The sequence below is a fragment of the Denticeps clupeoides genome, chromosome 9 (genome assembly GCF_900700375.1).
Source record: "Denticeps clupeoides chromosome 9, fDenClu1.1, whole genome shotgun sequence".
In the NCBI taxonomy this organism is placed as follows: domain Eukaryota; kingdom Metazoa; phylum Chordata; class Actinopteri; order Clupeiformes; family Denticipitidae; genus Denticeps; species Denticeps clupeoides.
In genome coordinates this window covers 18,536,567-18,561,109 of record NC_041715.1, presented here as the reverse complement: position 1 = coordinate 18,561,109, position 24,543 = coordinate 18,536,567, and the positions used below count along the sequence as shown (strand labels likewise).

Here is a 24,543-nt window from a genome sequence, read left to right as displayed (position 1 = left end):
GTGGTCTTAGCCAGGAGTGTTCAGAAAATAATAGTGGTAAAATTGATATGTGTTTGACTGTAGTATTGTCAGTGGATGACCGTCCATAATAAATAATATACATATTAAAAGAGCCCGCATCTATAACCTGTTCTTCAGCACAGATTTTTGTTTCCGCTCCACGCCGGCTGGGGGCGCTAATGCAACTTTAGCCTCCTGACGCCATGAAACACGGGAGAAGAGCGAGGCGTAAACAGCGTGCGTTTTAGCCGGAGGACGGCTAGCTACCCTCAGACATGTCGCCAGTGCAACAAGCACGTTTACCAAAGAATAAACACGAAAAGCAGGATATCGCTGTAAGTCCGAGACATTTAATCAAACAGACAAACTCATTCCTGCTAAATAAGGTTGTGGCTGCGTGTTTGATTATATATTGATTTACCTTAACCGTTTATTAAAGCATTTCTTTTTTATTGAACTGTTACATTATGTGTGTATGTGTTTTGCTTGTAGGAGAACATTAAATTCTTGACAGTTTATTTTTTGTAATTCACTTAAGTCAAGTGATTGTCATTGTGAAACACTACAGCACAGCACATGGTGACACAACGAAATGTGTTCTCTGTATTTAACCAAACCCCGAGTGAGCAGTGTGCAGCCATGACAGGCGCCCGGGGAGCAGTGTGTGTGGATATGGTACTTTGCTCAGTGGCACTTTGGCGTATCGGGATTTGAACCCACATCTTTCTGATAACCTCCTGTAGCCCCTTTCTTATCCGCTAGCCAACTTCGTTTTAAAATCATTATAATTTGTGTGTTGCACACGTTTAGATAGTCCCTTCATGAACAGTTCTGAGTGAAACTGTGTGCGCCTGCAGGTACAGGGGACCAATGACAGCAGCGTTCTGAGCAAAGCGTCCGCCGCCACGCAGCTCTACTTCCACGATGACTTCCAGAGGCGCTTTGTTTGCAAGGCCCCGCGCAGATCTCCCCTCATCAACAGGTGAAGCCGAATTTTGAAACCCGTTGTCCAGGAACTTGTTGACGTGCTGCTTTAATATTTTTTTTTTTCCCAGAGGTTATTATGTTCGATGGAGGGCTGTTGATCAGTGTGTACGACAGTTTCTGCAGGTCACAGCACACTGCGGAAGGAGGCAGGTAAGATTGTTCCACTCATAGTTCTGTGCACCGTGGTATATTTGTCTCTGCACTATTTCTCTTTTTTTTATTTGAATGATATTACATGACATGCAGGAGAGACAAATAAGACTACAATTAAGACAAAAGTGAAGTGATTGTCATTGTGAAACACTGCAGCAACAAAACGGTGACGCAACAAAATGTGTCCTCTGCCTTTAACAATCACCCAATCACAATCACCTATTGTACAATAGAATAAACATTATAGAAAACTTTACTAAAGATAAGTAAGCCAATGGGGATTAGTAAGTCTGAGAATGACGCTGTCTGAAACTCAAATTTTTAGACAGAAGGGCAGTGAAGCTGAGTTGGGAACAGTGCTGGTTGCAACAATATTTATTGTAGCATATTAACCACTGTCGTCAGGGATAAAACATGTTCTACCCCAATAATTACTTATCACTACTGTTTACTGTTACTGTTTTTTTTTTATCTATTTGTTTTCCATACGTATTGCATTTATTAATCATATTTGTCATAAATACATTTTCAAAAAGCCATTTAATTGCAGTGTTAAATAGTTGGCGTAGTGGTTAAGGAAATGGATCTGTAAATTACCTTCCCCACACACTGCTTCCCTGGCGCCTTTCATGGCTGCTCACTAAGGGTGATTGTTAAAAGCAGAGGACACATTTGTGCTGTGCTGCAGTGTTTCACGATGACAATCTCTTTCACCTTGTTTCAAGAGTGCTAAGTCATGTCCTGAGAAGCAGCTAATGGAGATCTAGTTGGTATTTAAGAGATATACAGGCTCTGTTTTATGTGTATTAAAGGTGCCCCTAGCCTGTCTATGGACCTATCTATGTCTATGTGTCTAGAAATGGCGATAGGTTCAAAGAGTATTTAGATTTTCTATCTGCACAAACATTGTTGTTGGTGAATGGTGTGTATGATGTAATTTCCGCAAATGCCCCCTCAACTTCTATAGGCCGCTTTTCTCCTCATTAGCATTTAAAGCTACAGACACAGAAACAAAGAACAAACATCCTGGGGAAATCTTATTGTGGGACTGGATAAAAGTGGCTGGAATTTTGGAAACTTCAGATACAGTATTAGGGGACTAGCAAGAAGACCGATATAAAAGCAAAAAACTGCTTTGGTGCAGCGTCATAACATTTTAGTTTGTCCATTACCTTAATTATTGTTAGTTATGTCATCCATGTGTTTGACCCTGTAGATTTGTGGTGTTGTCCATATCCTATGTTAAAACTAATGCAGACAAAATACGACTGGACTGACACTAAAGCCCTTTTTTATGAGAATAGAATAAGAGGGCTCATAAACTGCTTGCTTCCTTTTGATCTTTATGTCTGTTAGGTTCTGTCACTGGGTGCTGGGTTTGACTCCCTCTACTTTCGGCTGCATGCAGAGGGAGTCCTGGAACGAGTGGTGGTGTTTGAGCTGGATTTCCCTGACGTGTCCCGACGTAAAGCTGCCCTGATCGGTGCTGACCCTCGACTGACAGAAAGCTTGATAGACCAGAATCTCAAACCATCTGAAATCACAGGTCCAGCAGCTACTGCAGAACATCCTCAGCCTTACCGCTTGCTGTATTTTTTTTATAACGTGCTGTATGTTTGTGTCCAGACCAACTATATGTGTCCAGTACTCAGTATCGTTTGCTGGGGGTGGATTTGAGAAATGAAAAGGCTGTGGAGGAAGCCTTGATTGGGGCAGGACTGCAGTGGGACAACCCAACACTGCTGCTGTCTGAGGTGGCACTCACCTACATGGAGACGCAGTGGTGAGTGGCCCAAACGTAAAACGTAAATTACAAACAGGGGACACAGGCAGTGCAAGAGTAATATTTAACCAAAAACATGTAGCCAACAATGAGACAGACAGCGCTAAACAGGTGAAATGAATAATAAATGTGCGAAGTAAAACAGTGCAAATATTGCTGTGCAAAATGGAACAGTGCGCACACGCAGTCCAGAGTGGAAAGTCACTGAGTGTTTAGCTGTCTGATGGCCTGTGAAAAGAAGCTATTGCACAGTCTGGCAGTGAGGGCCCCAATGCTTGGGTAACTTTTTCCAGATGGTAGGAGAGTGAAGAGTACATCAAGAGTCCTTCACAATACTGGTGGCTTTCCTGTTGTATCATGTCTGGTAAATGTCCAATATGAAGGAAAGAGAGACTCTGATGATCCGATATGGTGCAGTTCCCAAACTAGACAGTGATGCAGCTGATCAGAATGCTCTAAATGGTCCTTCTATAGGAGGTGGTGAGGATGGGTGGTGGGAGATGGGTTTTCCTCTCCCTCCACAGGAAGTAGAGATGCTGTTGGGCTTTTTTTGGCTGTTGAGCTGGTGTTGAGATTCCAGAAGAGGTTCTCCTCTAAATGAACACTGAGGAACTTTGTGTTCTTGACTATCTTTTTTTACATTTACAATCTCCACACAAGTCAGTCGGTGCACCGCCTCTCTGTAGGCTGACTCATTATTCTTGCTGATGAGACCCACCACGGTCATGTCATTGGCGAACTTGATGATGTGGTTGGAGCTTTGCATGTGTGCTGCACAGTTGTAGGTCAGCAGGGTGAACAGCATTGGACTTAGCACACAACCCTGAGGAGCTCCAGTGCTCAGGGTGGAGTTGCTGGAGATGCTGAGGTCTCTCAGTCAGTAAGTCCAGGATCCAGTTGCAGAGGGAGATGTTTAGGCCCAGCCTGGTGCTGAATGCTGAACTGAAGTCTATGAACAGCATTCATCGTCCTTTGGCTGCTCCTGTAAGGTGTTGCCACAGCGAATCATCTGGTCTGGTTGTCCGCATAATAGATGACATTTGACATTTTAACCCAGGAGCTGGGTTAAAATGTCAACCAGTTACATACACTTAGATTTAGTGTGAGCGCCTATGCAGTGCAGTTGTGCTGTTAATTCAAACGCTGCTGTTCAAATTTCTTTTAGGTCATTTTGAAATGTCCTTGTTTTCTGTGTAAAGAGCAAGCTTGAAGAGAAAATATTGCTATGTGAAAAAGAAATTGTAATTGAGAGATGTTTCTGCAGATATTCCTTAATTAACAGCCATTTAGATTTAGTCATTAGTCATTTACAGCATTAATAATGTCGGGACAGGGATTTTGATCATTTTGAAAAATGAGTAAAATGACTCTAGAATTTAGAAATTTTGCTTAATAATACTGCAGTTTATAAGAGCAGTACATGCGGACTATAGTCACTGTTTCACATTTACAGTGGTGTGAAAAAGTGTGTGTGTGTATGTGTACGTGTGGACCACTGCGTGTGTTTCCGATTCCACAGACTAACAGCATCCTGATTGGCTTATTTTGCAAAGCAAACCAGTCAGATTTCAGTGTGGGTGGGAGGAGATTATGATGAACTAATAACTGTTATCAGTTGAATTTGAGCAAGCTGAATAATATTATTTAAAATTGTATTGCTCGTTGGCATTGGAAATTATACACTGAAATTATTCAGTAACAATGTTCAAAGGCTGATAACATTTCTAAATCTGTTTAAGTTATATTATTAGTAGTACCTGAATTGTTTATTTATATTTTCTTTTACTATTTTGTACCTTTGATGGGCTACAGCATGGGGTACACCACTTTTTTATTAAAATAATACTAAGGACAAATAGGTTAACCTATGATTGTGAAGTTGTATTTCATAGTCATTTTTTTTATGTACATCATACATTTTTCATAGAAAGGTTGATTCGGTGGCTTGGTTCTGGAGACAGTAAGCCTTGGGTTTTAAGCTTTGATCAAATGAAAGTGTTGAGTTTAAATAAAAACCTTTTTTTAGGAATAAAAACAAGCACTCAAGCGAGCACTCAAACAGAAAAATATTTGATAATTGCAGCCCTATTGACTATTCCTGTTAGTATTACTGAGCCAGATGGTGTATTGTATGAATGTGATTCCTCTTCATTCCATATAGCTGGTCCCATGTGGCCATGATTATGTCTGTTCATCCTAGGTCAGATGCTGTGATTGGCTGGGCAGCCAGAGTATTCCTACAGTCCACATTTGTGCTGTACGAGCAGATTCGACCCCTTGACCCTTTTGGTAGGGTCATGCAGGATCACTTTCTGAAGCTGAATTCCACCTTGCATGCTCTCACTACTTATCCTGACACCACAGCACAAACACAGAGGTTTTTAAACAAGGTACTGGTCCGCTGAAAAATCTCGATCTGTTCGGATGTTTTAAAATATACATGTAGTGTGTGTGCAGTAAGTGACTGTGTTGGCAGGGCTGGGATCATGCAGTGTGTCTGGACATGAACCAGTTTTACCTGAGCCTCATTCCAGAGCAGGAGAGGCGAAGAGTGGAAAGCCTGGAGCCATTTGATGAGTTTGAGGTACAGTTAGCAGCCTGCTGCTGAGCATTGCAGTTTAACCACACTGACTGACTTTTTCTGTGATCTGTATCATCAGGAGTGGCATCAGAAATGTTCTCACTACTTCATCCTCACAGCTACTAGAGGCTCTATGTCCAGCCAATCACTGATCTGCCCTCCGCTTGGTAAGCCCGTCCCTCTGATGTACATCATTTTAATTTTGTTTAATTTGAAAAAAGAAGACATTATCTTTAAACAGACATTAAATAATGTCTAATTTGTGAGACAACCATGCAGTTTATTTTAAAGTGAGTTAAAATCTGTATTATTCATAAGCTAAATTAGTTGTGTACGAGCTAATCTGTAATCATTTTAATAATGAATAGTGTCTGTAATCAGTATGAATAATGCATGCTATTTTCAAAGAATATCATTTATAATTAAACGATTGGTTCAGATAATATTGAGAATGAACACATAATCTTAAAGCTACAAAAAATCAAAGTTATTAAAAATATTCTGACTGGCAAAATGTATCGTATAGTACAGCAGCAGCTAGCAGTAGCCAACTCTGTTTCAGTATATCACTGAGTACATTTTTTAGCAGAAGTCAGATGATTATAAGGAATCTGAAGTGGACTCTGTGTATAATCTCTTTTTGGTGTAGTATTAATTCTTCACATGGTGGGTTGGGAGTTTCAGCCTCACAGAAGCTGTAGTATCCATGCAACATGATGAGAACAGTTCTATTACTGCTTGTGTTAAGCATGTTTAATTGCCTCTGGGTTTAAAATGTGCTTTATGAATGAAGTTGCTGCCTTCTGCAATCATCATACCAAACCTAAATGGTTATGTTCTCAGGGTTTCCCGTTCAACAGCTGAAACTGGTCCTCGAACCTCCGGATCTGACCGTCGTGCCCGTGCCTGGGAAGCTGTGTGTAGAGAGGGTGGGCATGGCATCTGTCCTGCTGGGTCCTGGACTCTTGATGCTCACCGGTGGGTATGGCAGAGCTGGCCGAGGGACGGCGGTCAGGGTGCTGTTTGGCGGTCTGGGTGGCTGGAGAGATGCCTGTGTGGAGTGTTCATCAGATTGGGGTGAGGGCTTCTCAAGCGTCTATTATTTTTGGACCTGCCGTTATATGCTAAACATGCTAAAGATCATTAAAGATTGAGTTCTTTGTGACAAAAAAATTATTCATAGTTAAAAATATATACAGATATAAAATATATAAAACACATATTTATTTAGATAAAACTTGAATTAATTTAAATTACACTACTTAAAAAGCCCCACATTTAGCACATTGTGCTGCATTTAGTGCTAGGTTGAAATAAGATAAAAGATGGACCATGTTGAGTTGACTGGTTTGTCTTTCAGGTGTCCGTCTTTACCACACATTGACCGCCATGCCGGGTGGGGGGTTGCTGGTTTTTGGTGGCCGCTCGTCTCCGCTGAGACCTTGTCCCACCATTCTTCAGATAAAATATGAGACAGCCCCTGCCTCCGGCACAGACCAGGTGAAGATGTCTGTTGAGGAGATGCACTGCCTTGGCTCCGCCCCACTTCCCAGGTGGCGACACACAGCAGTGTCACTGAGCCATGCTGGTGGGTAACCGTGCCAGTCACAGCCTCATGTCAAATTTGATTTGTTTGCCACTTAATCTAGATGTAGCCATAACTTCGCTTGCTGAAATTTACCCACGCCTCTGTGCCTTCAGTATTCAGGCTGTCCTCTGTGTTGTACAGGATGTGTTCTTGTGTATTTTTCAGGTAAAGCCTGTGTGTTTATATTTGGGGGACGCAGTGAGGTGGAGCCAGTTTTGGGAGATGCCTGTTTTCTGTCTTTGGAAGACAAGACGTGGCTAGAGGTGTTTGAAATGTTCCTCCAGAAATCAATCTGGCAATTTAGACAGCATTTATGTTTAAACAAATGTATGCAAAAACAGCGTATACATTTAATTAATTAACTAAATAATAAATTACTGAATTAATTGTACTTTGAGGTACCTTTTCCTTTGAATCAAATTTTCATACTGGGAAAACTGTTGCAGGTGCTAGTGGAAGGTGACTCCCCTGAACCTCGCCACTCCCATTCTGCCTGTGCCTACGGGGGTGGGGTGGTGATATTTGGTGGTTTGGGGAGAGGGGCAAATCCATTTGGAGATTTATTCTTCCTGAAACCCACATCTGCAGGTTTCCGCTGGGAGAAGCTCCAGCTGCAGCATCCTGTGGTGCCCAGGTATGAAACATGCACTGTACATGAATGCAATTTTAGGCTCCACACTGCTTGATTTAGTGCCTGAGAAAAATGTCATATTTATTATAAAACTGGTATAGTGAAGTCAGATCATAGTAAAATGTTTTATTTGGGAAAACAAATTAAGTTGGAAATATTGTGTAGGGCTGCAACTATCTAATATTTTTGTGTTTGAGTACTCGGTCTGTCTATTTTTTATTGGGTACTATATCAAAAGTGTGTTGTGCAACGTGAAAGGCCTCTTAAATGAGCAAGTAATTTGCTGTTATTCCCAACAAAGAGTTTATTCAACCTCAACTCTTTCATTATATTAAAAGCTGAGGGTTAATATCTCCAGAACTAAGCCATTTAATCAACCTTTCTGTGAAATGTTTATGATGTTACGAGCCAGTCTAGGGGTTCCGGCCTATGAAAAAGAAATGACAAAAATTCAAATTCAATTTTATTTGTCACATACACAGTCATACACAGTATTATATGCAGTGAAATGCTTTTTGCGACGGCTACAGACCACAGTATTGCAAATGTTGCAAGTATACAATGAAAACCAATATGCAAATATTGCAAACATAACCAAATATTACACTTTTATGTCTTTAACATAAAATATGTGTAACAGGTAGGTAGAAGGTGTGCAAAAGGAGCAGAGATTTTGTGCAAAGTAAAAAGCGCAGGTTTCGTGCAAAGTGCAACGAAAATCTACTAAGATGAAACAGAGAAAATGAACAAGTATTTTATTAACAAATAAGTATATAAATAAAGAAGAAATACATACGAAACAAATTACAACAAATAACGACAAACAAAACCGGAAAACAGAAAAACAAACATCGACGCTGGCCTCCTAGGTGAAGCGTAGTGGAAACCGGAAGTGATGCAAAAGAGAAATACTAGGAAGTCGGGCGGGGTGGATGGCATGGCAAGCGCAGCCCCGAAAAAGGAAAATGAAGCTCCTTTTATTCTGTCTGTCCACAGCAGGAACAGGTGGGCACACCGAACAGAAACACACCAAATATACCAGGACGTAACAGATGTACATGAAAAACATAGGTTAACCTATTTGTCCTTAGTTTTATTTTAATAAAAAAGAAAAAGTTGTGTACCTTCTACTATAGACATGAGTACAAAGGTACAAAATTGTAAAAAGAAAATATAAATGAACAATTCAATTAATACTAATAATCCAACTTTTCAGATTTTGAAATTGTATCAGCCTTTGAATTGTTTCAATACCAATAGAAAACCAATGTTTCTGAATATTTTGCCTCTACAATTTTGCTGAAAATAATTTCAGTGTATAATTTCCAATGCCAATAAGCAACAAAATTTTAAATAATATTATTCAGCTTGGTCAAATTCAACTTGTGAAATTCAGGCCCATGATGCTCCACTGTACTGATAAGTTATCAGTTCATCACAACCATCTCGAGAAGTTAAATAAAAGCCCGCCCACACTGAAATCTGATGAGTTTGCTTTGCAAAATAAGCCAATCAGATGCTATTTGTAGAATCAGAATCATACACAGGGGTCCACACGTACTCACGCTCTCTCTCGCTATCTCTCTCATTCGGGCGTGTGAGTGTGTGATGTGCACAATAGTGTCTCGCGTGCATGATCTTGTTTGCTTGCTCTAGTTTTTGGAATATTTTATGTAATTTGCGCACATCAATATGTGGTAGATTCCAGGAAGTTTGGATACAGTGTCTCACTTTAACGTAAAAAGATGCTAATTTCTGCCATTTTATTGATCGTGAAGAAATGCCCTGCCCAATAACACAATCTACAAATCAGTTAGCAATCATAAAAATATGATTCCTTGTAGAAGCTCCGAGTCCGCTTGAAGAAGTGCATTTCACGTGAGGATGCTTTTGTTTCAGGTGCTGCAACCTTTCACACACACATATCTTAATTTTCTGCCATTGCCATAGAGCATAAAATAAATCAAACTGCCTTAAAACTGTGCTGCGCAGTAGTCTAGAAAGTGATACGATAATAGGTGGACTGATTAATAGAAGCCTCGAGGCAACATAAATTGTGATTTTCTTTTTCTTTTCTTTTTTTAAACTCACTGAACCACTCAAAGATTATCACTCCTCTTCTCTTAAATGTCTCTTAAATTGTCCAATGCAATACCATCTAATGTTCAATACAATCAAATGATCTCAAGTGAAGAGTCCATTCTTGAATCAAAAAGTTTTTGACAGGAAAAAGGGTCAAAGGCTAGATTTTTTAAAAACTCCAGCCTATATTATGCTTGGGCGTTAATGGTTTATGAAGGATAGGCTATTTTTTTTTAAAAAATTTGTGAATGTGTGTTTGTCTTTTGACAGATATTCCCATACTGCCCATGTGATTGGTCAGAACCTTGTGGTGATGGGTGGAGTTTGGATACAGGCTGAAAGTGTGCCTGGCGTTGCAGTCATAAATCTGACGAGTGGGGTTTCTGCGGAGTTTCGGTTAGACACGGTTAGATGCTCATCTCAGCTCAATTTCCTCATGTAAATACTATGAGTTCCTAAAGGCTCCTCCCTTTTTCCCACTCCAGTCTTCTTTACAGTGGCCCGTCATGCTACATTCATTCTGCTCTGAGCTGGTGGACCCTGACAAGCCAGAAGTTACCCTGCTGGGAGGAGGAGGAAACTGCTTCTCCTTTGGGACTCACTTTAACCTCCATCCCGTCACTGTGGACTTGAGCCCTGCCTTCCCCAACACTCATTCCTGATGTTCTAGGTGTGGTGTGTTCCTGTTTCAGAGCCACCCTGAAGAGAAGTCGTTGGGGTTTTGAGATCATTAAGAGAGAGATTTATATTTATCTGTATGAAATGTTTCTGTATGAAATTCACCAAATTCATTCACCACAATTTAGTTCGTCATATGGGATTTATTCCAAATAAGACCTCAGCTTGATTCACAGCATGAGAGAAAACATTGATATATGGCCCTATAGCTTTGTTTTTTGTCCATAGAGTTTTGGTGTGGATGGCAGTGGTCACTCTGTGAGGCGTCGGAAGGACTGCACGGTGGGACAAACAGCGCCCCAGTCCACTGGCTTCCTGTACTCCCCCTTCTCCAGGAAGTACTGGCGCCCACGGTAGTTGGGGTGTTCATAGAAGACCCAGAAACCCTCGAGGACCTTGCAGGAATGCACCTCCCGCAGGCGGAAACGTTCTAGGACTGATGGACAGTCCTCGGCCGCTTCGAAAGCCTGTCCCCCAAACTCCGCCTTGTCAAATAGCTGGATCTTATACTGGGTCCCACTGGCCTGCAGAAAGGAGAGGGGAGTGGTTTCTGGAATGACCTCTCGACCGACAACGTGGGAGTTTATTATTATTAACGGATTGAAAGGGTCGTTGGATGAGGTTCCCCATCCCTGCTAAAGAACAAAACTGTACTGTTCTAACTGCACTGGTGTTGAATGCTTAACACCGACACCGGTTGGACCACATTTAATCAGACATTCTGACACCAGTGCGTTGACTGTAAAAAGTGAAGCTGCCACATGTTTAGCTGTAGATGTTTACTAGACAATCTAAAAAAAAAAAAAAGTGTTCTTCATCCATGTATACGAATGATTGACTGTATACTTTCATCGTTTTCATTTCTTGCATTAACTGGTTCACATTCAGGGAATTTGTAGCCACATTTGGGCAGGTGTTGGCCCGACTGTACCCTCGTACAGTCAGCGCCGGTATTGATGTTTCGGCTGAGCCCTGAGGCTCTTGGTTGGTCGATAGGAAAGCAGGGTCATTGAGCTTTACCCAATCAAGGTTCAAGGGCATTCGGAGAAATTCTGGGTATGTCACGCCTGTATGGAGCTGCGCCGATGTAACTTACGAAGTGAACGATCTTGCAGGAGCTCAGGCGATCATTGAGTCCCATCCAGCGCAGGTACTCCGGGTACTCCCCCCTGGTCAGCACGTACTGGTAGCCCATGTAGTTGGGGCGCTCATAAACCACCCAAGCCCCACTCTCCACTCGGATGGAGTTGCAGCGGCTCAGGTAGGCGTGGAAGTCGGAGCAGTCGCTGTCGCACTCATACCGGCGCCCCTGGAAGTTCTTGTCCTCGTAGAAGATGATCTGGAAGATCAGGGCCGCAAAGAAACGTCAACAGGGAAGGCTGGGAATGGAGCCATCAGGATTTACACCGTGCAGACCTGTTACGGCACATTCCATGCCTTCTGCTAGGTCCAACCAAATAAGGCAATGTTGGAAGGCAACTCTGCATGAGCCATGCCGACCTTCCAGATTACCATGACGCCATAGAACTCAAACTAACCAACCAACAAACTAAAGATCAAGCCTGAATCACAAATCATAATGATCTAATAGACATCTGAAGAGAAACATCTCAGTCAGCACGGCCCAGATTTCTCCTTCTTCTGACTGGTCGTGCCAGTTAAATGTCCACGTCCGGCTTAGTACTCACTTTTCCCATTTTGGACATGGACATGTGGGGTTGCCGCCGAAGTCCGGATGAGTGGGAACCCATCACTGAAGCTTTTTTATATACCTGTCCCTCTGGCATTGTGGCAGAGGTGGTGACAATCGCTTTGTCATGAAAATGAGATCCAAAAATTGAGTCAGTGATTCTGGCGCTATTGAGCTTTTTCAGAAACACAAAGCAGGATTACAGCATGATTGTCAACCAGAGAGTCCAGCCATTCACCCACGCGCTGCTGCCGAGCTGAAATGCACGCACCCGGGCACGTCCGCCTGGCGCCAAGGGTGGTGCCAGCCACAGTGGCCCCGATGCGCTGGATGTTTCTGCTCCAGCACTCGGACCTCCTACCTCAGCTCTTTTCCCCAATCCCCTCCATCAAGGTCTTTTAGTGAAGATGTGCAGCTGACCAAGGCTGGAGACAGCGGTCCAGCCATGGAACGTCTAAAGACGTTGGTGTGCAGAACACCGATCGGAACACAGCCAATAATTCAGATGCACCACAAAGAATTCAGTTTCCAAATATAGATATTTATTTGCATCAACTAAATAGACAAAAGGCTTCAAACAGAGCAAAATGAAAAATTGTGGAGGGAATAGGACCATTATACATTTCTAAACGTATCAGATAAAAGTTATCAAGGAGAAGAACTTGGACCAGATGACTGAAATGCTGAGGTACGCCACACTAAACAGAAAGTGCTTCGGCTCTAAAAAGCTGCTGTTGCCCCCCTGCTCTGACTGTTGGGCTGTGCCTTGGTGAGAGTGGCGTCCCAGGACCGGTCAGAGATGGAGCTGACATCAGAGGGGCTTGTGGGCGTGAGGGTGTCCAGCTCCAGACGATGACCTGTCTCTGACAGCCACTCGTAAAACTTCTGTTCCACCAGGACCTGGATTTGCTGCTTCTGCGCCCTGAAAGACCAGCAGAGTTTAGGAGACAACCCAGAATGCATTTCTCATTTCCGTTTCTAAAGTGCTTAAAAGTGATGAGGCCTTTAAAGCCTTTATTCAAGTAATTTGTGTTAAAACAGTTTAAATTCAATACATTTGTAATAATTACTATATTTCAACCTATTTATGAAAAATATATGTCAATGGTACAGGGACTGCAGCATGCTCTGTTACATTAGGGCTGTGCGATATGACATAAAATTCATATTGCGATATATATGTAACCATAGACAGTATATATTGCAGAATATAATTTGATAAGTAAATTTATATGTAACTGTGAAAAGGTAACGTGTCCATTGCAAAGGCGCTGCAGCAGGAAATTGTATAATAAACAGCATATCTTATAACCATATACGAGATAAAACGATATCTGGGCAATTCTACTGAAAGTGGACTTTCTGCCACACTCATAAGGCCAGTGAAATACCAGGTATTTGTGTGATGTGAGTGATTATATTAAATAGTTGGATTTTCTGTATTCAGCTGTAGAGTTAACATTAAAAAAATAGTATTGTGTGATTTTTCTAATTTATAATGACTTTTTTTGCACAGGGCACCAAAGAGGCTCGGACTGCCCCTGGTCATTTCCATGAACGCTGCACTTAGTAAAGCTGGAAGTGCGCAGCAATCGGCGGATTATTGACGGATTGGAGGCTTGTTTTATTGGATTTATTGGGTCTGCAGTATTTTAAAAACCATTTAACTCTAAACTTAACCTAATTAGTAAAATATATTATAAAAACACCTTTCCAAACCGCTGTTCAGTTAGAATAGAGAGGTAACTCTTGAGAATCCCTGTCCACATTCCACAGACCCTGGAAAATGTATACCGAGGTCCTGCTTCTGCTGTATCTGCTCTGCTGTATCTGCTGTAAATCTGCTGAGATTCTCCTGCCAACTTCCTGTTCACTCTCATAACCGCTTGTGCCATGGCGGTTCAGAGAAATAAATGTTTATTTAACTCGGTCACTTTTAAGACAAAAATCTTAAGCCTGCAGCTTCTCGTTCGACTTTATTTCATTGGGTTTAGGAATGAAGAACTCTACTATGTTTTAAACACTTCAAGACCTCTCACCTGCTCAGATGAGCCTCATTCACACTCCTGTACCACTCCTGCACCCGGCACTTCCGTGTCTCCACGACCTTCTGGTAAGACGGGGGAAGCCCACCAGGCACCTCGCAGGTGTCCCCCTCCATCTGGAACGGCACCGCCAGGGGCCAGAGCTCTGCAGGAGGCAGAATACGGTAGCAGCCGGCATCAGGGGTGCTGCCCTCCGTCCCCAGCAGCAGTGGCTGGTCCCACAAGTTTGGTACTACGGCCAGGCCAACGCTGGCCATGTGGTCCTCCAGTAAAGGATAGTGTGCATGAAAGGGCCCAAGCGTGAGGGAGCTGTTGCTGGGTAGAAGCAGTGGTCGCATTGGCGTGAGGATGTGGAAGGTGCAGCGGGTGGACGCCCCTACAGTCAGTCGTCCTGCCACGCACACCAGACGTACGTTCTCGCAGCTCTGGACGTGCACAAGGCTTTCCACTGCGCCCAGAACCACAGTGCAGTTTCGACACTTGTCCACGGTCACGGACCTGCAACACATCAGCAATGGAAGTCAAAGTGAGTGTTTTAGTCATTGTGATGGCACACAACGAAATGTGTCCTCTGCATTTAACCAGTCACCCTTAGGCCACCCTTAGGTCTGGTGCTGGTAGTAGGTAGTAGCCTAGTGGGTCACACACTCGCCTATGAACCAGAAGACCCGGGTTCGAATCCCACTTACTACCATTGTGTCCCTGAGCAAGACACTTAACCCTAAATTGCTCCAGGGAGACTGTCCCCTGTAACTACTGATTGTAAGTCGCTCTGGATAAGGGCGTCTGATAAATGCTGTAAATGTAAATGTGCTGTTTAACAGCGTTTATTTGATGCCGTTTGAATGCGCAGAAGGCTGAACGCTGGTGCTGAACGCCCGTGTGGACACTTTTTATTTGCCCTCTCTCACCTGATGTCAAGAATGCCAGAAAAACGCCTGGTTTGTGTGGACGAGGCCTTGGTGAGCAGTGTGCAGCCATCACAGGTGCCCGGGGAGCAGTGTGTGGGGATGGTACTTTGCCCACTGACACCTTGGTGATTCGGGATTCGAACCCACAACCTTTCGGTTTTGAGTCTGCTTCCTTTGCTGCTAACTATGTTAACTATGACATATGTGAGCTATCTGCATGTAGCTGATACGTTTGGAGAGGAGGATTTACTTGAGAGGAGACAGGAGGTAGATGAAGGCCTCGTTGCAGCTCTGCAGCTTCACATTGGCCCCAGACAACGTCTCAGAGTCCTTCGCCAGGGTCTGTCTGTAGACCTGAGACCAGAGTACAATCTTGTTGCCGGGAGGCACCATGTCCACGTTCTGGACGATTTTAGCCCTTTTCACAGCACCTTCCACTGAACAGAAGAGACACATTGTTTAACCGCGCTGAGGCATCTCTCGGGTGCAGGGGGCGTGAAGGTACCTTGCTGGGTCCAGTACATCTTCTTCCCGGAGCGCAGGCAGGCCAAGACGCCAAAGGGGTTCACTCGGAGCGTCTGACGCAGCCAAGCTTTGAGGCGGTGCAGGACGTAGCCGCGGCTCAGTTTGGAGAAGCCAGCCTGTGCCTGCAGAGGGGAGTGGGACAGCAGACGATGGAGGGGCTGTACTGGGCGGCCGTGGCCTGTGGCGCCCTCCAACAGCAGGCTGAGTCCCTGCAGTGAATCCTGGGATAGCTGGGTCTCACAGAGCTTCTGGCCCAAGCTGGTCAACTGCTCAGGCTCCAGGAGCAGAACCAGCAGCTCAGACAGGTGAGTCTGGACGAAGGTGAGGTGGGCCTGGTCATCCCAGTTCTGTTGGGAGGGGGGCGTTCAAAAATTACTGCAAAGCTCCAGCCGCATTTTCACGCCAAACCTGTTTTTATGCAGGAGTCGGGTGGGGCAAGCTGGCCCCAAAATCTGAATAACACAATACATGAGCTAAATCTGACTAAACAAGGAAACTGAATAAGACCTAACTGTCCTAGTTCATCCTGTTCCCTCCAGTTAGCAAAATGGGAACAACATACAGTTTCTGCAGTACAGAGCATGGGTGTAATATTACCAATAACCTCTCATACTCTCACACGGTCATCCCTGTTGGACAACATGTCCCACCCCATGCAGGAGACCCCACAAGAAGTCCCCCACGATGTCCCACACACGCATCCAATACAGCGTTTCCATTGTTCTTATGCGCAATATGTGTATATTGATCCTCTCTGTAAATGTACACTTACATATATTCTGACACACACAAATATATGTTTATGTATATAGATATTTTTAATACTCTAAATGGTTTTTCACTGCCTTTTCCAGACTATTTATTTATATAGTGAACTTTTTACGGTCGGCATATTCTCTCTATCTAATATCTGTAAGCCATCTTATGCAATAAAATGTCCTTTATTTGTGAATAAAAAAAGACATGAGTGCAGAGAAGAAAAATCTATATCATGGATTTATGATCCAGCTCTAAAATAAACGCTTACGATGGAGATGAGGTTCACCTTGTTCTGGGAGCTGGTCTTGGTCTCTCGGTCAGAAAGCCACCGAGAGCGCTGGCTTGGCCACTCCTCACCAATCAGAGAGGTGCGGAGAGAGATGTGGTTGAACTGCTGCAGGTACAAGAAGAGGAGGAACTGCACTGTGTTGACAGACAGCTGGAGGAAGACGAGAAACAGGGACAATGTGAGAGGAGGACTAGGGAACGGATGACACGGCCCGGTTCCAGTTTAAAAATGTTTATGGCCATAAATGAAACATTTATGAATGTTTAATGTGAATAGAATGCAAATAATTGTATTACATTTTTCTTATCATTTTGAATAAAAGTGGTATTCATGGTAATTCAGGTTTGATAATCAATTTGTGATGCCTCAAGAAGTGCTAAACATTGTGCCTGATATTGACGTGACCTTTGTCATTGCAAAAATCCAATTCAAAATTTCTCCCGTTTCCTGTGTATAACCTACTTGAAGCCAGATTCCCTCGACTAGGGAGTTCAGAGGTCGCCTGCTCGATGTGGCATGTACTGGGGCTCTTGCTGGGCGACTGACCTTGCTGCGCTGTCGGTCCAGCTCCTTTGGAGAGGAGCACTGGGACAGCGCCTCGGCGCGCTCCAGCCTCTCCTCTGGGCTGCGGGCCACCAGCAGCTCGAACGTCTCAAAGTAGAGCCAGGCCAGCTCCTCCGGCAGGAGCAGCTTCCCGCAGGCGATGTGCCGCCACATGGGCCAGCCCAGGCGCGGGTAGCAGCCGTCCCGCGTGCGCACGTACGCCGCCATCTTGCGAAGGTAGTGTGCGCTCAGCTTGGTCGAGGGGGTCACCTGCAGAGTCCCCAGCAGGAAGGGCTCCAGCCGGGGCCACACCGACACACCGCTCTGCTCCATTTCTGCACAGAGGAAGCACGGCGGTCGGAACACTACTCATATTATACACTGACAGACAATACAATCCATCCATCTACCATCTCAGAGATATTGTGGCAGTGGTGGCCTAGCAGGAATCGGACACCTAATCAGAAGGTTGCAGGTTCGAATCCTGAACCATCAAGGTGCCACTGAACAAAGCACCGTCCACACACGCTGCTCCCCAGGCGCCTGTCATGGCTGCCCACTGCTCACCAAGGGTGATGGTTAAAAGCAGAGGACACATTTCGTTGTGACTCCGTGTGCTGTGTTGCAGTGTTTCACAATGACAATCACTTCACTTTCACTTCACCAACATTAACATGACATACACCTGTAACACACACAGGGGCCACATTTACAAAAACTCCAAAATCAGATGATCTGACTGTCCAGTTATCCAACTGGGACCTTGGACATAAAATATGACTGTTTAATAAGAGGACAAGCATGGCTTCAGCTAACGAATAAATCTTGTCTTGTGGTGTTCTGACTCATGAAAAGGCCTAAACTAAAATGCCATCTGCCAACATCAGTCGCAAAGCGATTCTAGCTGGACATTATTTATTTGGCGAATTCGCCACGCCTCACACCAGAGAAAAGACGTTCCTGAAGTAAAACGTTGTCTGGATGTTGTATTAATGGCAGAGGGGGTTCAATTGAAATCGACAGAAATGTCCCGTTCCGCTTTACCCGGAGCTGCTGGACGTTACCTCTGCGTTACCATCTACTCCGCCGCTCTGGCGCCCGATGCCCCGGGAAGGACGCGGCTTCGTCAGACCATCATCATCATCATCATCATCAGTTCATGAAACCAGAAGAAAACTTTCCTGTCGCGGCTCGTGAGCGCGCGCGCGGGACCCATCGCCCTGGACTACAGCGTGCGCGCGCACCTGCGACAGGGACGCCGAGCGTGATGTAACGAGGTTTTTTTTCTTCCGGATGCGGGTTTATTGAGTTTTGGTTTCAGTTAGGTCTCTATTAATACAAAAGCTACGCATACACTAATTTGGAACGCTGCTTAGCCAACTAATACACGTAAATCTGAAAAAGGGAATGTTTCTTTAAGACGTCGCTGCTCTTCGCCCTGGACGGTTGAAGGGGCGGGACTTCTGCTTCAGAACCGGAAGAGGCGGGGCTTAGACGCCGAGCTTTTCCTGCTGTTAACCGGTACCGCTCACTGACAGAAAGCCGGGCTTGTGTGCTTTTTAAATTAATTTCGGGGGAACATGGCGTCCAGACGAATGAAAGTGTCCGGCGTGTGCTGCCTACTCTTGTACTTGGTGGCGGCGGTGTGCGCGGGGTAAGTGGGTCGTGCCGGTGCGGCTGTACACATGTTCCTCGGTGATTGGTCTGCGTGTCCGTGTGCGCGTGTATGCGTGTATGTGTGTGTGTGTGTGTGTGTGTGTGTGTGTGTGTGTGTGTGTGTGTGTGTGTGTGTGTGTGCGTGCGCGAAACACTTCGTCTAATTTATTTCTCCGCATTTTGGGCTACTTTAAAAGGACACGACATGAGCCGAGAGTAAAAGCACCAGCAGCATGCGCCTGAGCTGTCACACACACACACACACACACACACACATTAATCAGTAATTTCTCATTAATGTTTATATGCAGGAGAGACTTTTACAAGATTCTGGGCGTCAGCAAGTCCGCTTCTGTCAAAGACATCAAAAAAGCTTACAGAAAACTGGCCCTGCAGCTCCACCCCGACAGAAACCAGGACGACCCGAGCGCCCAGGACAAGTTTGCAGACCTGGGGGCTGCGTATGAGGTAGGCTGGTCTGACTTGTGGCTTTCGGGATGCTTTATATGCGGCCCAGTGCAACATATATGAAATGTGTCCGGCGGCACGGGGCTTGTTGTGGGGAAATGTGAGAAGCGTATGATTGGACGCGATGATCATGTGGCTGATGCTGATTGGCCAGTCGCCGCCTCTACGTCACTCCTCCTGGTTCATCAATAGGTGTAGGTTGACAGCAACAGATCTTGAAAGGTGCGGCTTTTTGAATGTGTAGGTGTGTTTAGGATGAAGTTCGTCTTTTGTGGTAGTCTAGTGTCGTGACTGGTGTTGGATATTTTGTCTGGCCCAGGTGCTGTCAGATGAAGAGAAGCGGAAGCAGTATGATGCTTACGGTGAGGAGGGTCTGAAGGAGGGTCATCACAGCTCTCATGGAGACATCTTCTCCAGGTCAGTAAGAGAATCACAGTCATTATCATTATTGTTGGGACGTTTATGTGTATTATAAATTAACAATTGAAGAATTGCCCTCTCTTGAGGTCTGACTTATGTAATATGTTTTTAATATATTCGTCTAAAACTGGATCTCCAGGATTTATGTTCAGAGCTGAAACCAGAGAGAGATGATGAAATTGCAATTGAAGAAATGAAAGACTGTAAGATTTGAACTTTACAGGGCGGTGCATTTCTGAATTATTGGTGCCCAGATCTCTCCTGCTTTGTTTATTGCAGCTTTTTCGGGGATTTTGGGTTCATGTTTGGAGGTCAACGTCCACAGCAAGACCGGAATATTCCAAGGGGCAATGACATTGTTTTGGACCTTGAAGTGACCCTTGAAGAAGTTTATTCTGGAAATTTTGTTGAGGTATGAATAGATGGCAATGTTCAAAACCCTGCTTGTTGCTCCAGCAGCTGATATTTTGCTCCTGTCCCAGGTGATAAGAAACAAGCCAGTAGCCAAAGAGGCTCCGGGGAAAAGGAAATGCAACTGCAGGCAGGAAATGAGAACAACACAGCTGGGCCCTGGGCGCTTCCAGATGACCCAGGAAGTGGTCTGTGATGAGTGCGCCAATATTCGGTAAAGTCTTCCTCGCATTTTATCGGTGTGAAGCAGGTTGGCAGCCGTTCACCTTTAACAGGCTCCTGTTTGCTCCGCAGATTAGTGAATGAAGAGCGCACGCTGGAGGTGGAGATTGAGCAAGGAGTGAGGGATGACATGGAGTATCCATTCATCGGAGAAGGTCTCTCTATTTTCATTTTTTACTTTGTAGTATTTATGGAAAACACAACATAAATGCCAATTGAAGGCTGTGATGTAAGATTAGAAATGGTTCATTAATTTGACATTTTTGTTTACTCTCTACAATTTTTTCGAAATGATTCAGTATTGCACTTCCACATGTAGGTGAACCTCACGTTGACGGAGAACCTGGAGATTTGCGTTTCCGCATTAAAGTTCTGAAGTGAGTTCTGAATTCAGAGTATTTTAGTTAATCAGGTGTATTTATTTTACTGTAGTATTTAGCATATTTCTTGTAACTTTTTACCAGATATCAACACGTGAAGCTGATTTCTACTGAAGTGTCTCGCATTTTGACATAGGAGAATGTTCCTCATCAGTGGTTATTTTTTTCCTCTGGTTTTAGACACCCAGTGTTTGAACGGCGAGGGGATGACCTGTACACCAACGTCACCATTTCACTTGTGGAGGCACTGGTTGGATTTGAGATGGACGTTGTGCATCTGGATGGACACAAGGCATTTCTTTTTCTTTAATTGGTCTTAAGGGAAATTTAAGCTTCGAGTAGCTTATTTAGTCACATAATCATCCACACACACAAGGCACAGTTATACATAGCAATCCTGTCCCTATACAGATTTTTTTTACAGATATGTGTACATACACACAAATATATCAATGTATGGTGTAGTTTTAAAAATTGTACGACTCACTGCCTTTTGTTTGTCTGAAAGGTTCACATTGCAAGGGACAAGATCACTAAGCCAGGGGCTCGTCTGTGGAAAAAGGGCGAGGGGCTGCCCAACTTTGACAATGTGAACATCCGTGGCTCACTTATTGTTACCTTTGACGTTGACTTCCCACGGGAAACGCTGGACGAACGTCAGAAAGAAGGTAAGTCCTATATTTACATTTACAACATTTGTCAGACACCCTTATCAAGAGCACCTTACAATCAGTAGTGACAGGGACAGTCCCCCAGGAGACACTCAGGGTTAAGTGTTTTGCTCAGGGGCACAATGGTAGTAAGTGGGGTTTTAACCTGGGTCTTTGTGGTCTTCTGGTTCAGAGATGAGTGTTTTATACACTAGGCTACTACCAGCACTCACCAGTACTGAAATGTCATATGAAAAATCATACCATGGGACAACCATATTGGGCAGCTCCATGTAGATGATTTATCTGTTTCTCAAGTGAGCTTTAATGAAACATTAAAATTGTCCAATGACAATCCAGGGTTTTCCCTGCTTTAAATGAATATTGCTGCTTTTTCTTGTTCACTGTGACTTTGTTTATCATTTGTTTACAGGAATCAGGAACCTGCTAAACCAGATGCCAGTACAGAAAGTTTATAATGGACTGCAGGGCTACTGAGGCACCGAAAGGATCTCAAATGCTCACACTCAGAACATCGGGCCATATTTATTACTTTTAGACTCTCTTCAGGATTGGCTGACATTTGGTTATAGTGGTTGCATTTTTTTTTTTTTTTACATTTTTATTTGTGTCCCACCTCATCTTCAGTTAGTATTTTGTTGTAGTGTACTCTTTCTTTCCTCTTGACCTCTGTTTTTATCACCTTCTGGCCCCACATCAGCAGCCATTCAGTTGTTAACCTGCTAATTTGTTTCAGCACCAGTGAATAGCAGCCAAAGTCTGCCTCTGGAGATCACGTTGGAAAACATTTGGAATGTGAATTTATTCTGAAGGATTTTACATCCTTGAACACATCAGATTTTCACTCAGTTGATTGGTCCGACTGGAAGGGAGTGTTTTGGACGCCTCCTTCCCTCAGTGGCTGTTGCTGGGTGGATGGACTGACACTCTCTCGTCTCTCTCTGGCCCGGTCCCTGTTCCCTGAAGGATTCCTCTTCTGCCTGAACTGTCCGCACAGAAAGAGCAGCGGGACACTCATTTTGAGTGTGTGGGGGAGGGCGGGGCAATTAATGTAATTTTTCAAATGGAAAAACTTGATTAAATGTTTATAATGCCCAGCCCAGAGATGTCTGATCCTGCTACCATTTGACATCATTTTTATTTACTTATATTTTTTATATTCTATGTTTATTGTGTTTATAGGTGGCAGGTTGGTTAATGAGGTGAAAGAGATTAGTTATCACATGTGACACACCACAGCACAGGACCCAGTGCACACAGTCAAATCTGGTTTCTGCATCAGGTACCAAATGTCACAAGACAAAGCTGGATGTGGATAGAATAATTTAAATTAGACTGCACACACTGAGTTTGGGGTTACTCAAGATAAGACTGAAATGAACCCTGCTTTACAACAAAAATACTTGAGATAATAATGAGATTTTGTTGACCATTGTGTTCTTATGTGCTTAATATTTATTTAATTTAGTGATTTAACATGAAAATTAAAAAAGAAAATTCCATAAAATCATTTGAATGGAATCAAGTCACCAGTTACTATTTAGACACTGTGTTCTGAAAGGAACCTGTGGGCAGCCTCATTCTTGGAATAAGATCAGTATCTGATACCATATGAAAAATTGCTTTTCTGCCAGAACACAGATACCATTTCACTACCTGGTCACACATGAACCTGGTTTTTGCATAAAGCTTTGTGTGATAAGACATAATTATCATCAAGAATAAATAAAAAAAAATGGTGTCAATTTAACAGAAAATTTAACAATTTTCCCACAGCAATGTTAACAGATTGTTTCAATGAAAATGTATTAACATTCACTTTTTTTTCCCCACACAGGATCTAATTGATTGTCAATTTTGTAAGTCCCAAAATACTGAAAATCAGACATAAAGCCAGACACTTTGTCCACTAGATAGCAGTATGTTAACAATGAAATGTTCACAAGTGTGTTTGAATGTGTACAGTGAACCTGGAAAGTATTCCGACCCCCTTAAATTTCACTCTTTGTTATATTGCAGCCATTTGCTAAATTCTAAGTTCTTTTTCCCCCTAAATGTACACACAGCACCCAATATTGATAGAAAAACACAGAATTGTTGACATTTTTGCTGACTTATTAACAAAGAAAAACTGAAATAATCACAAGAATTAATTAGAAGCTCCCTTTTGATCTTATACAGCCATAAGTCTTGGGACACATTTTTCACACCTGGATTTGGGGATCCTCTCAAATTCTGGCAGGTTGGATGGTAAACGTGGTGGGCAGCCATTTTTAGGTCTCTCCAGAGATCAGGGCTCTGGCTGGGCCAATCAAGAAGCGTCAAAAGTGTTGTTGAGAAGCCACTCCATTATTTTAGCCGTGTGCTGTTCTGTTGGAAGGTAAGCCTTTGGCCCAGTCTGAGGTCCTGAGCACTCTGGAGAAGGTTGTAGTCCAGGATATCCCTGTACATGGGCTCATTCATCTTTCCGTCGATTGAAACCAGTCGTCCTGTCCCTTCAGCTGCAACACACCCCCACAGCATGATGCTGCCACCACCATGCTGTTGGGACAGTGTTATGAGCACATACCATTTAGAATTAAGGCCAAAAAGTTATCTTGGGCTCATCAGACCAGAGAATCTTCTTATTTGGGTTTTTTTTTTTAATAGAAAACTCCATGTGGGCTTTCATATGTCTTGCACTGAGGAGAGGCTTCTGTCAGGCCACTCTGCCATAAAGCCCGATTGGTGGAGGGCTACAGTGATTGTTGACTTTCTACCCGACTGCATCTCTGAAGCTCAGCCACAGTGATCTTTGGGTTCTTCTTTACCTCTCTCACCAAGGCTCTTCTCCCCTAACACATTCCGTTTAAGGATTATGGAGGCCACTGTGCTCTTAGGAACCATCAGTGCAGCAGAAACTTTTTTATAACCTTGGCCAGATCTGTGTCTTGCCACAATTCTGTATCTGAGCTCTTCAGGCAGTTCTTTTGACCTCATGATTCTCATTTGCTCTGACATGCATCGTGAGCTGTAAGGTCTTATATATACAGGGGTGTGGCTTTATACTCAAGTCCAACCAGTATAATCA

The 24,543-nt window shown here is 43.7% G+C and overlaps 4 protein-coding genes across 9 annotated transcripts; 2 read left to right on the top strand and 2 right to left on the bottom strand.

Annotated features, from left to right (window-relative positions):
- The first annotated feature begins 85 nt into the window (after window positions 1-85).
- On the top strand, window positions 86-13,656 carry lcmt2 (leucine carboxyl methyltransferase 2). Of its 2 annotated transcripts, none has more exons than XM_028991152.1 (14): window positions 86-335; window positions 858-982; window positions 1,056-1,137; window positions 2,497-2,686; window positions 2,767-2,923; window positions 5,124-5,313; window positions 5,400-5,507; window positions 5,584-5,671; window positions 6,348-6,581; window positions 6,865-7,092; window positions 7,258-7,355; window positions 7,539-7,726; window positions 10,076-10,201; window positions 10,291-13,656. In XM_028991152.1, the coding sequence occupies exons 1-14, from the start codon at window positions 276-278 to the stop codon at window positions 10,436-10,438; spliced, it is 2,022 nt and encodes a 673-aa protein (XP_028846985.1). In that variant the 5' UTR covers window positions 86-275; the 3' UTR covers window positions 10,439-13,656. The 2 variants fall into 2 exon arrangements, with proteins under 2 accessions (XP_028846985.1, XP_028846984.1); XM_028991151.1 differs by having other exon boundaries at window positions 10,076-10,211.
- LOC114796714 (gamma-crystallin S-like) lies at window positions 10,607-12,325 on the bottom strand. The gene is made up of 3 exons (XM_028991160.1): window positions 12,172-12,325; window positions 11,580-11,822; window positions 10,607-11,007 (listed from the first exon to the last, which is right to left on the bottom strand). Exons 1-3 carry the CDS (start codon window positions 12,268-12,270, stop codon window positions 10,735-10,737), a joined length of 615 nt encoding a protein of 204 aa, XP_028846993.1. The 5' UTR covers window positions 12,271-12,325; the 3' UTR covers window positions 10,607-10,734.
- Window positions 12,711-18,692, bottom strand: tbccd1 (TBCC domain containing 1). 3 transcript variants are annotated; one of them, XM_028991156.1, is made up of 7 exons: window positions 18,310-18,692; window positions 17,249-17,580; window positions 16,700-16,804; window positions 15,635-16,001; window positions 15,380-15,566; window positions 14,213-14,716; window positions 12,711-13,095 (listed from the first exon to the last, which is right to left on the bottom strand). In XM_028991156.1, the coding sequence occupies exons 2-7, from the start codon at window positions 17,576-17,578 to the stop codon at window positions 12,894-12,896; spliced, it is 1,695 nt and encodes a 564-aa protein (XP_028846989.1). In that variant the 5' UTR covers window positions 17,579-17,580; window positions 18,310-18,692; the 3' UTR covers window positions 12,711-12,893. The 3 variants fall into 3 exon arrangements, with proteins under 3 accessions (XP_028846989.1, XP_028846988.1, XP_028846987.1); XM_028991155.1 differs by having other exon boundaries at window positions 12,712-13,095; window positions 16,700-16,852; window positions 18,290-18,692; XM_028991154.1 differs by having other exon boundaries at window positions 12,712-13,095; window positions 16,700-16,852.
- dnajb11 (DnaJ heat shock protein family (Hsp40) member B11) lies at window positions 18,252-22,570 on the top strand. Of its 3 annotated transcripts, none has more exons than XM_028991157.1 (10): window positions 18,252-18,514; window positions 19,213-19,369; window positions 19,689-19,786; window positions 20,069-20,201; window positions 20,272-20,414; window positions 20,495-20,577; window positions 20,742-20,799; window positions 20,983-21,094; window positions 21,311-21,470; window positions 21,886-22,570. In XM_028991157.1, the coding sequence occupies exons 1-10, from the start codon at window positions 18,405-18,407 to the stop codon at window positions 21,948-21,950; spliced, it is 1,119 nt and encodes a 372-aa protein (XP_028846990.1). In that variant the 5' UTR covers window positions 18,252-18,404; the 3' UTR covers window positions 21,951-22,570. The 3 variants fall into 3 exon arrangements, with proteins under 3 accessions (XP_028846990.1, XP_028846991.1, XP_028846992.1); XM_028991158.1 differs by lacking the exon at window positions 18,252-18,514 and adding an exon at window positions 18,592-18,899; XM_028991159.1 differs by lacking the exon at window positions 18,252-18,514 and adding an exon at window positions 19,018-19,117.
- Window positions 22,571-24,543: the final 1,973 nt, after the last annotated feature.

Excerpts from the sequence above, each read along its gene's own strand:
- lcmt2 (XM_028991151.1), top strand. The coding sequence starts at position 276 with ATGTCGCCAGTGCAACAAGCACGTTTACCAAAGAATAAACACGAAAAG. Across the intron at positions 336-857 it reads ACGAAAAGCAGGATATCGCT|GTACAGGGGACCAATGACAG; the intron begins GTAAGTCCGAGA and ends GTGCGCCTGCAG. Across the intron at positions 5,508-5,583 it reads AGCCATTTGATGAGTTTGAG|GAGTGGCATCAGAAATGTTC; the intron begins GTACAGTTAGCA and ends CTGTATCATCAG.
- LOC114796714 (XM_028991160.1), bottom strand. The coding sequence starts at position 12,270 with ATGCCAGAGGGACAGGTATATAAAAAAGCTTCAGTGATGGGTTCCCAC. Across the intron at positions 11,823-12,171 it reads CCATGTCCAAAATGGGAAAA|ATCATCTTCTACGAGGACAA; the intron begins GTGAGTACTAAG and ends CTGATCTTCCAG. Across the intron at positions 11,008-11,579 it reads CCTGCAAGATCGTTCACTTC|GCCAGTGGGACCCAGTATAA; the intron begins GTAAGTTACATC and ends TCCTTTCTGCAG.
- tbccd1 (XM_028991155.1), bottom strand. The coding sequence starts at position 17,578 with ATGGAGCAGAGCGGTGTGTCGGTGTGGCCCCGGCTGGAGCCCTTCCTG. Across the intron at positions 15,567-15,634 it reads GATGTACTGGACCCAGCAAG|TGGAAGGTGCTGTGAAAAGG; the intron begins GTACCTTCACGC and ends TCTTCTGTTCAG. Across the intron at positions 14,717-15,379 it reads TACCTCCTGTCTCCTCTCAA|GTCCGTGACCGTGGACAAGT; the intron begins GTAAATCCTCCT and ends GATGTGTTGCAG.
- dnajb11 (XM_028991157.1), top strand. The coding sequence starts at position 18,405 with ATGAAACCAGAAGAAAACTTTCCTGTCGCGGCTCGTGAGCGCGCGCGC. Across the intron at positions 18,515-19,212 it reads ACAGGGACGCCGAGCGTGAT|GAGAGACTTTTACAAGATTC; the intron begins GTAACGAGGTTT and ends GTTTATATGCAG. Across the intron at positions 19,370-19,688 it reads ACCTGGGGGCTGCGTATGAG|GTGCTGTCAGATGAAGAGAA; the intron begins GTAGGCTGGTCT and ends TGTCTGGCCCAG.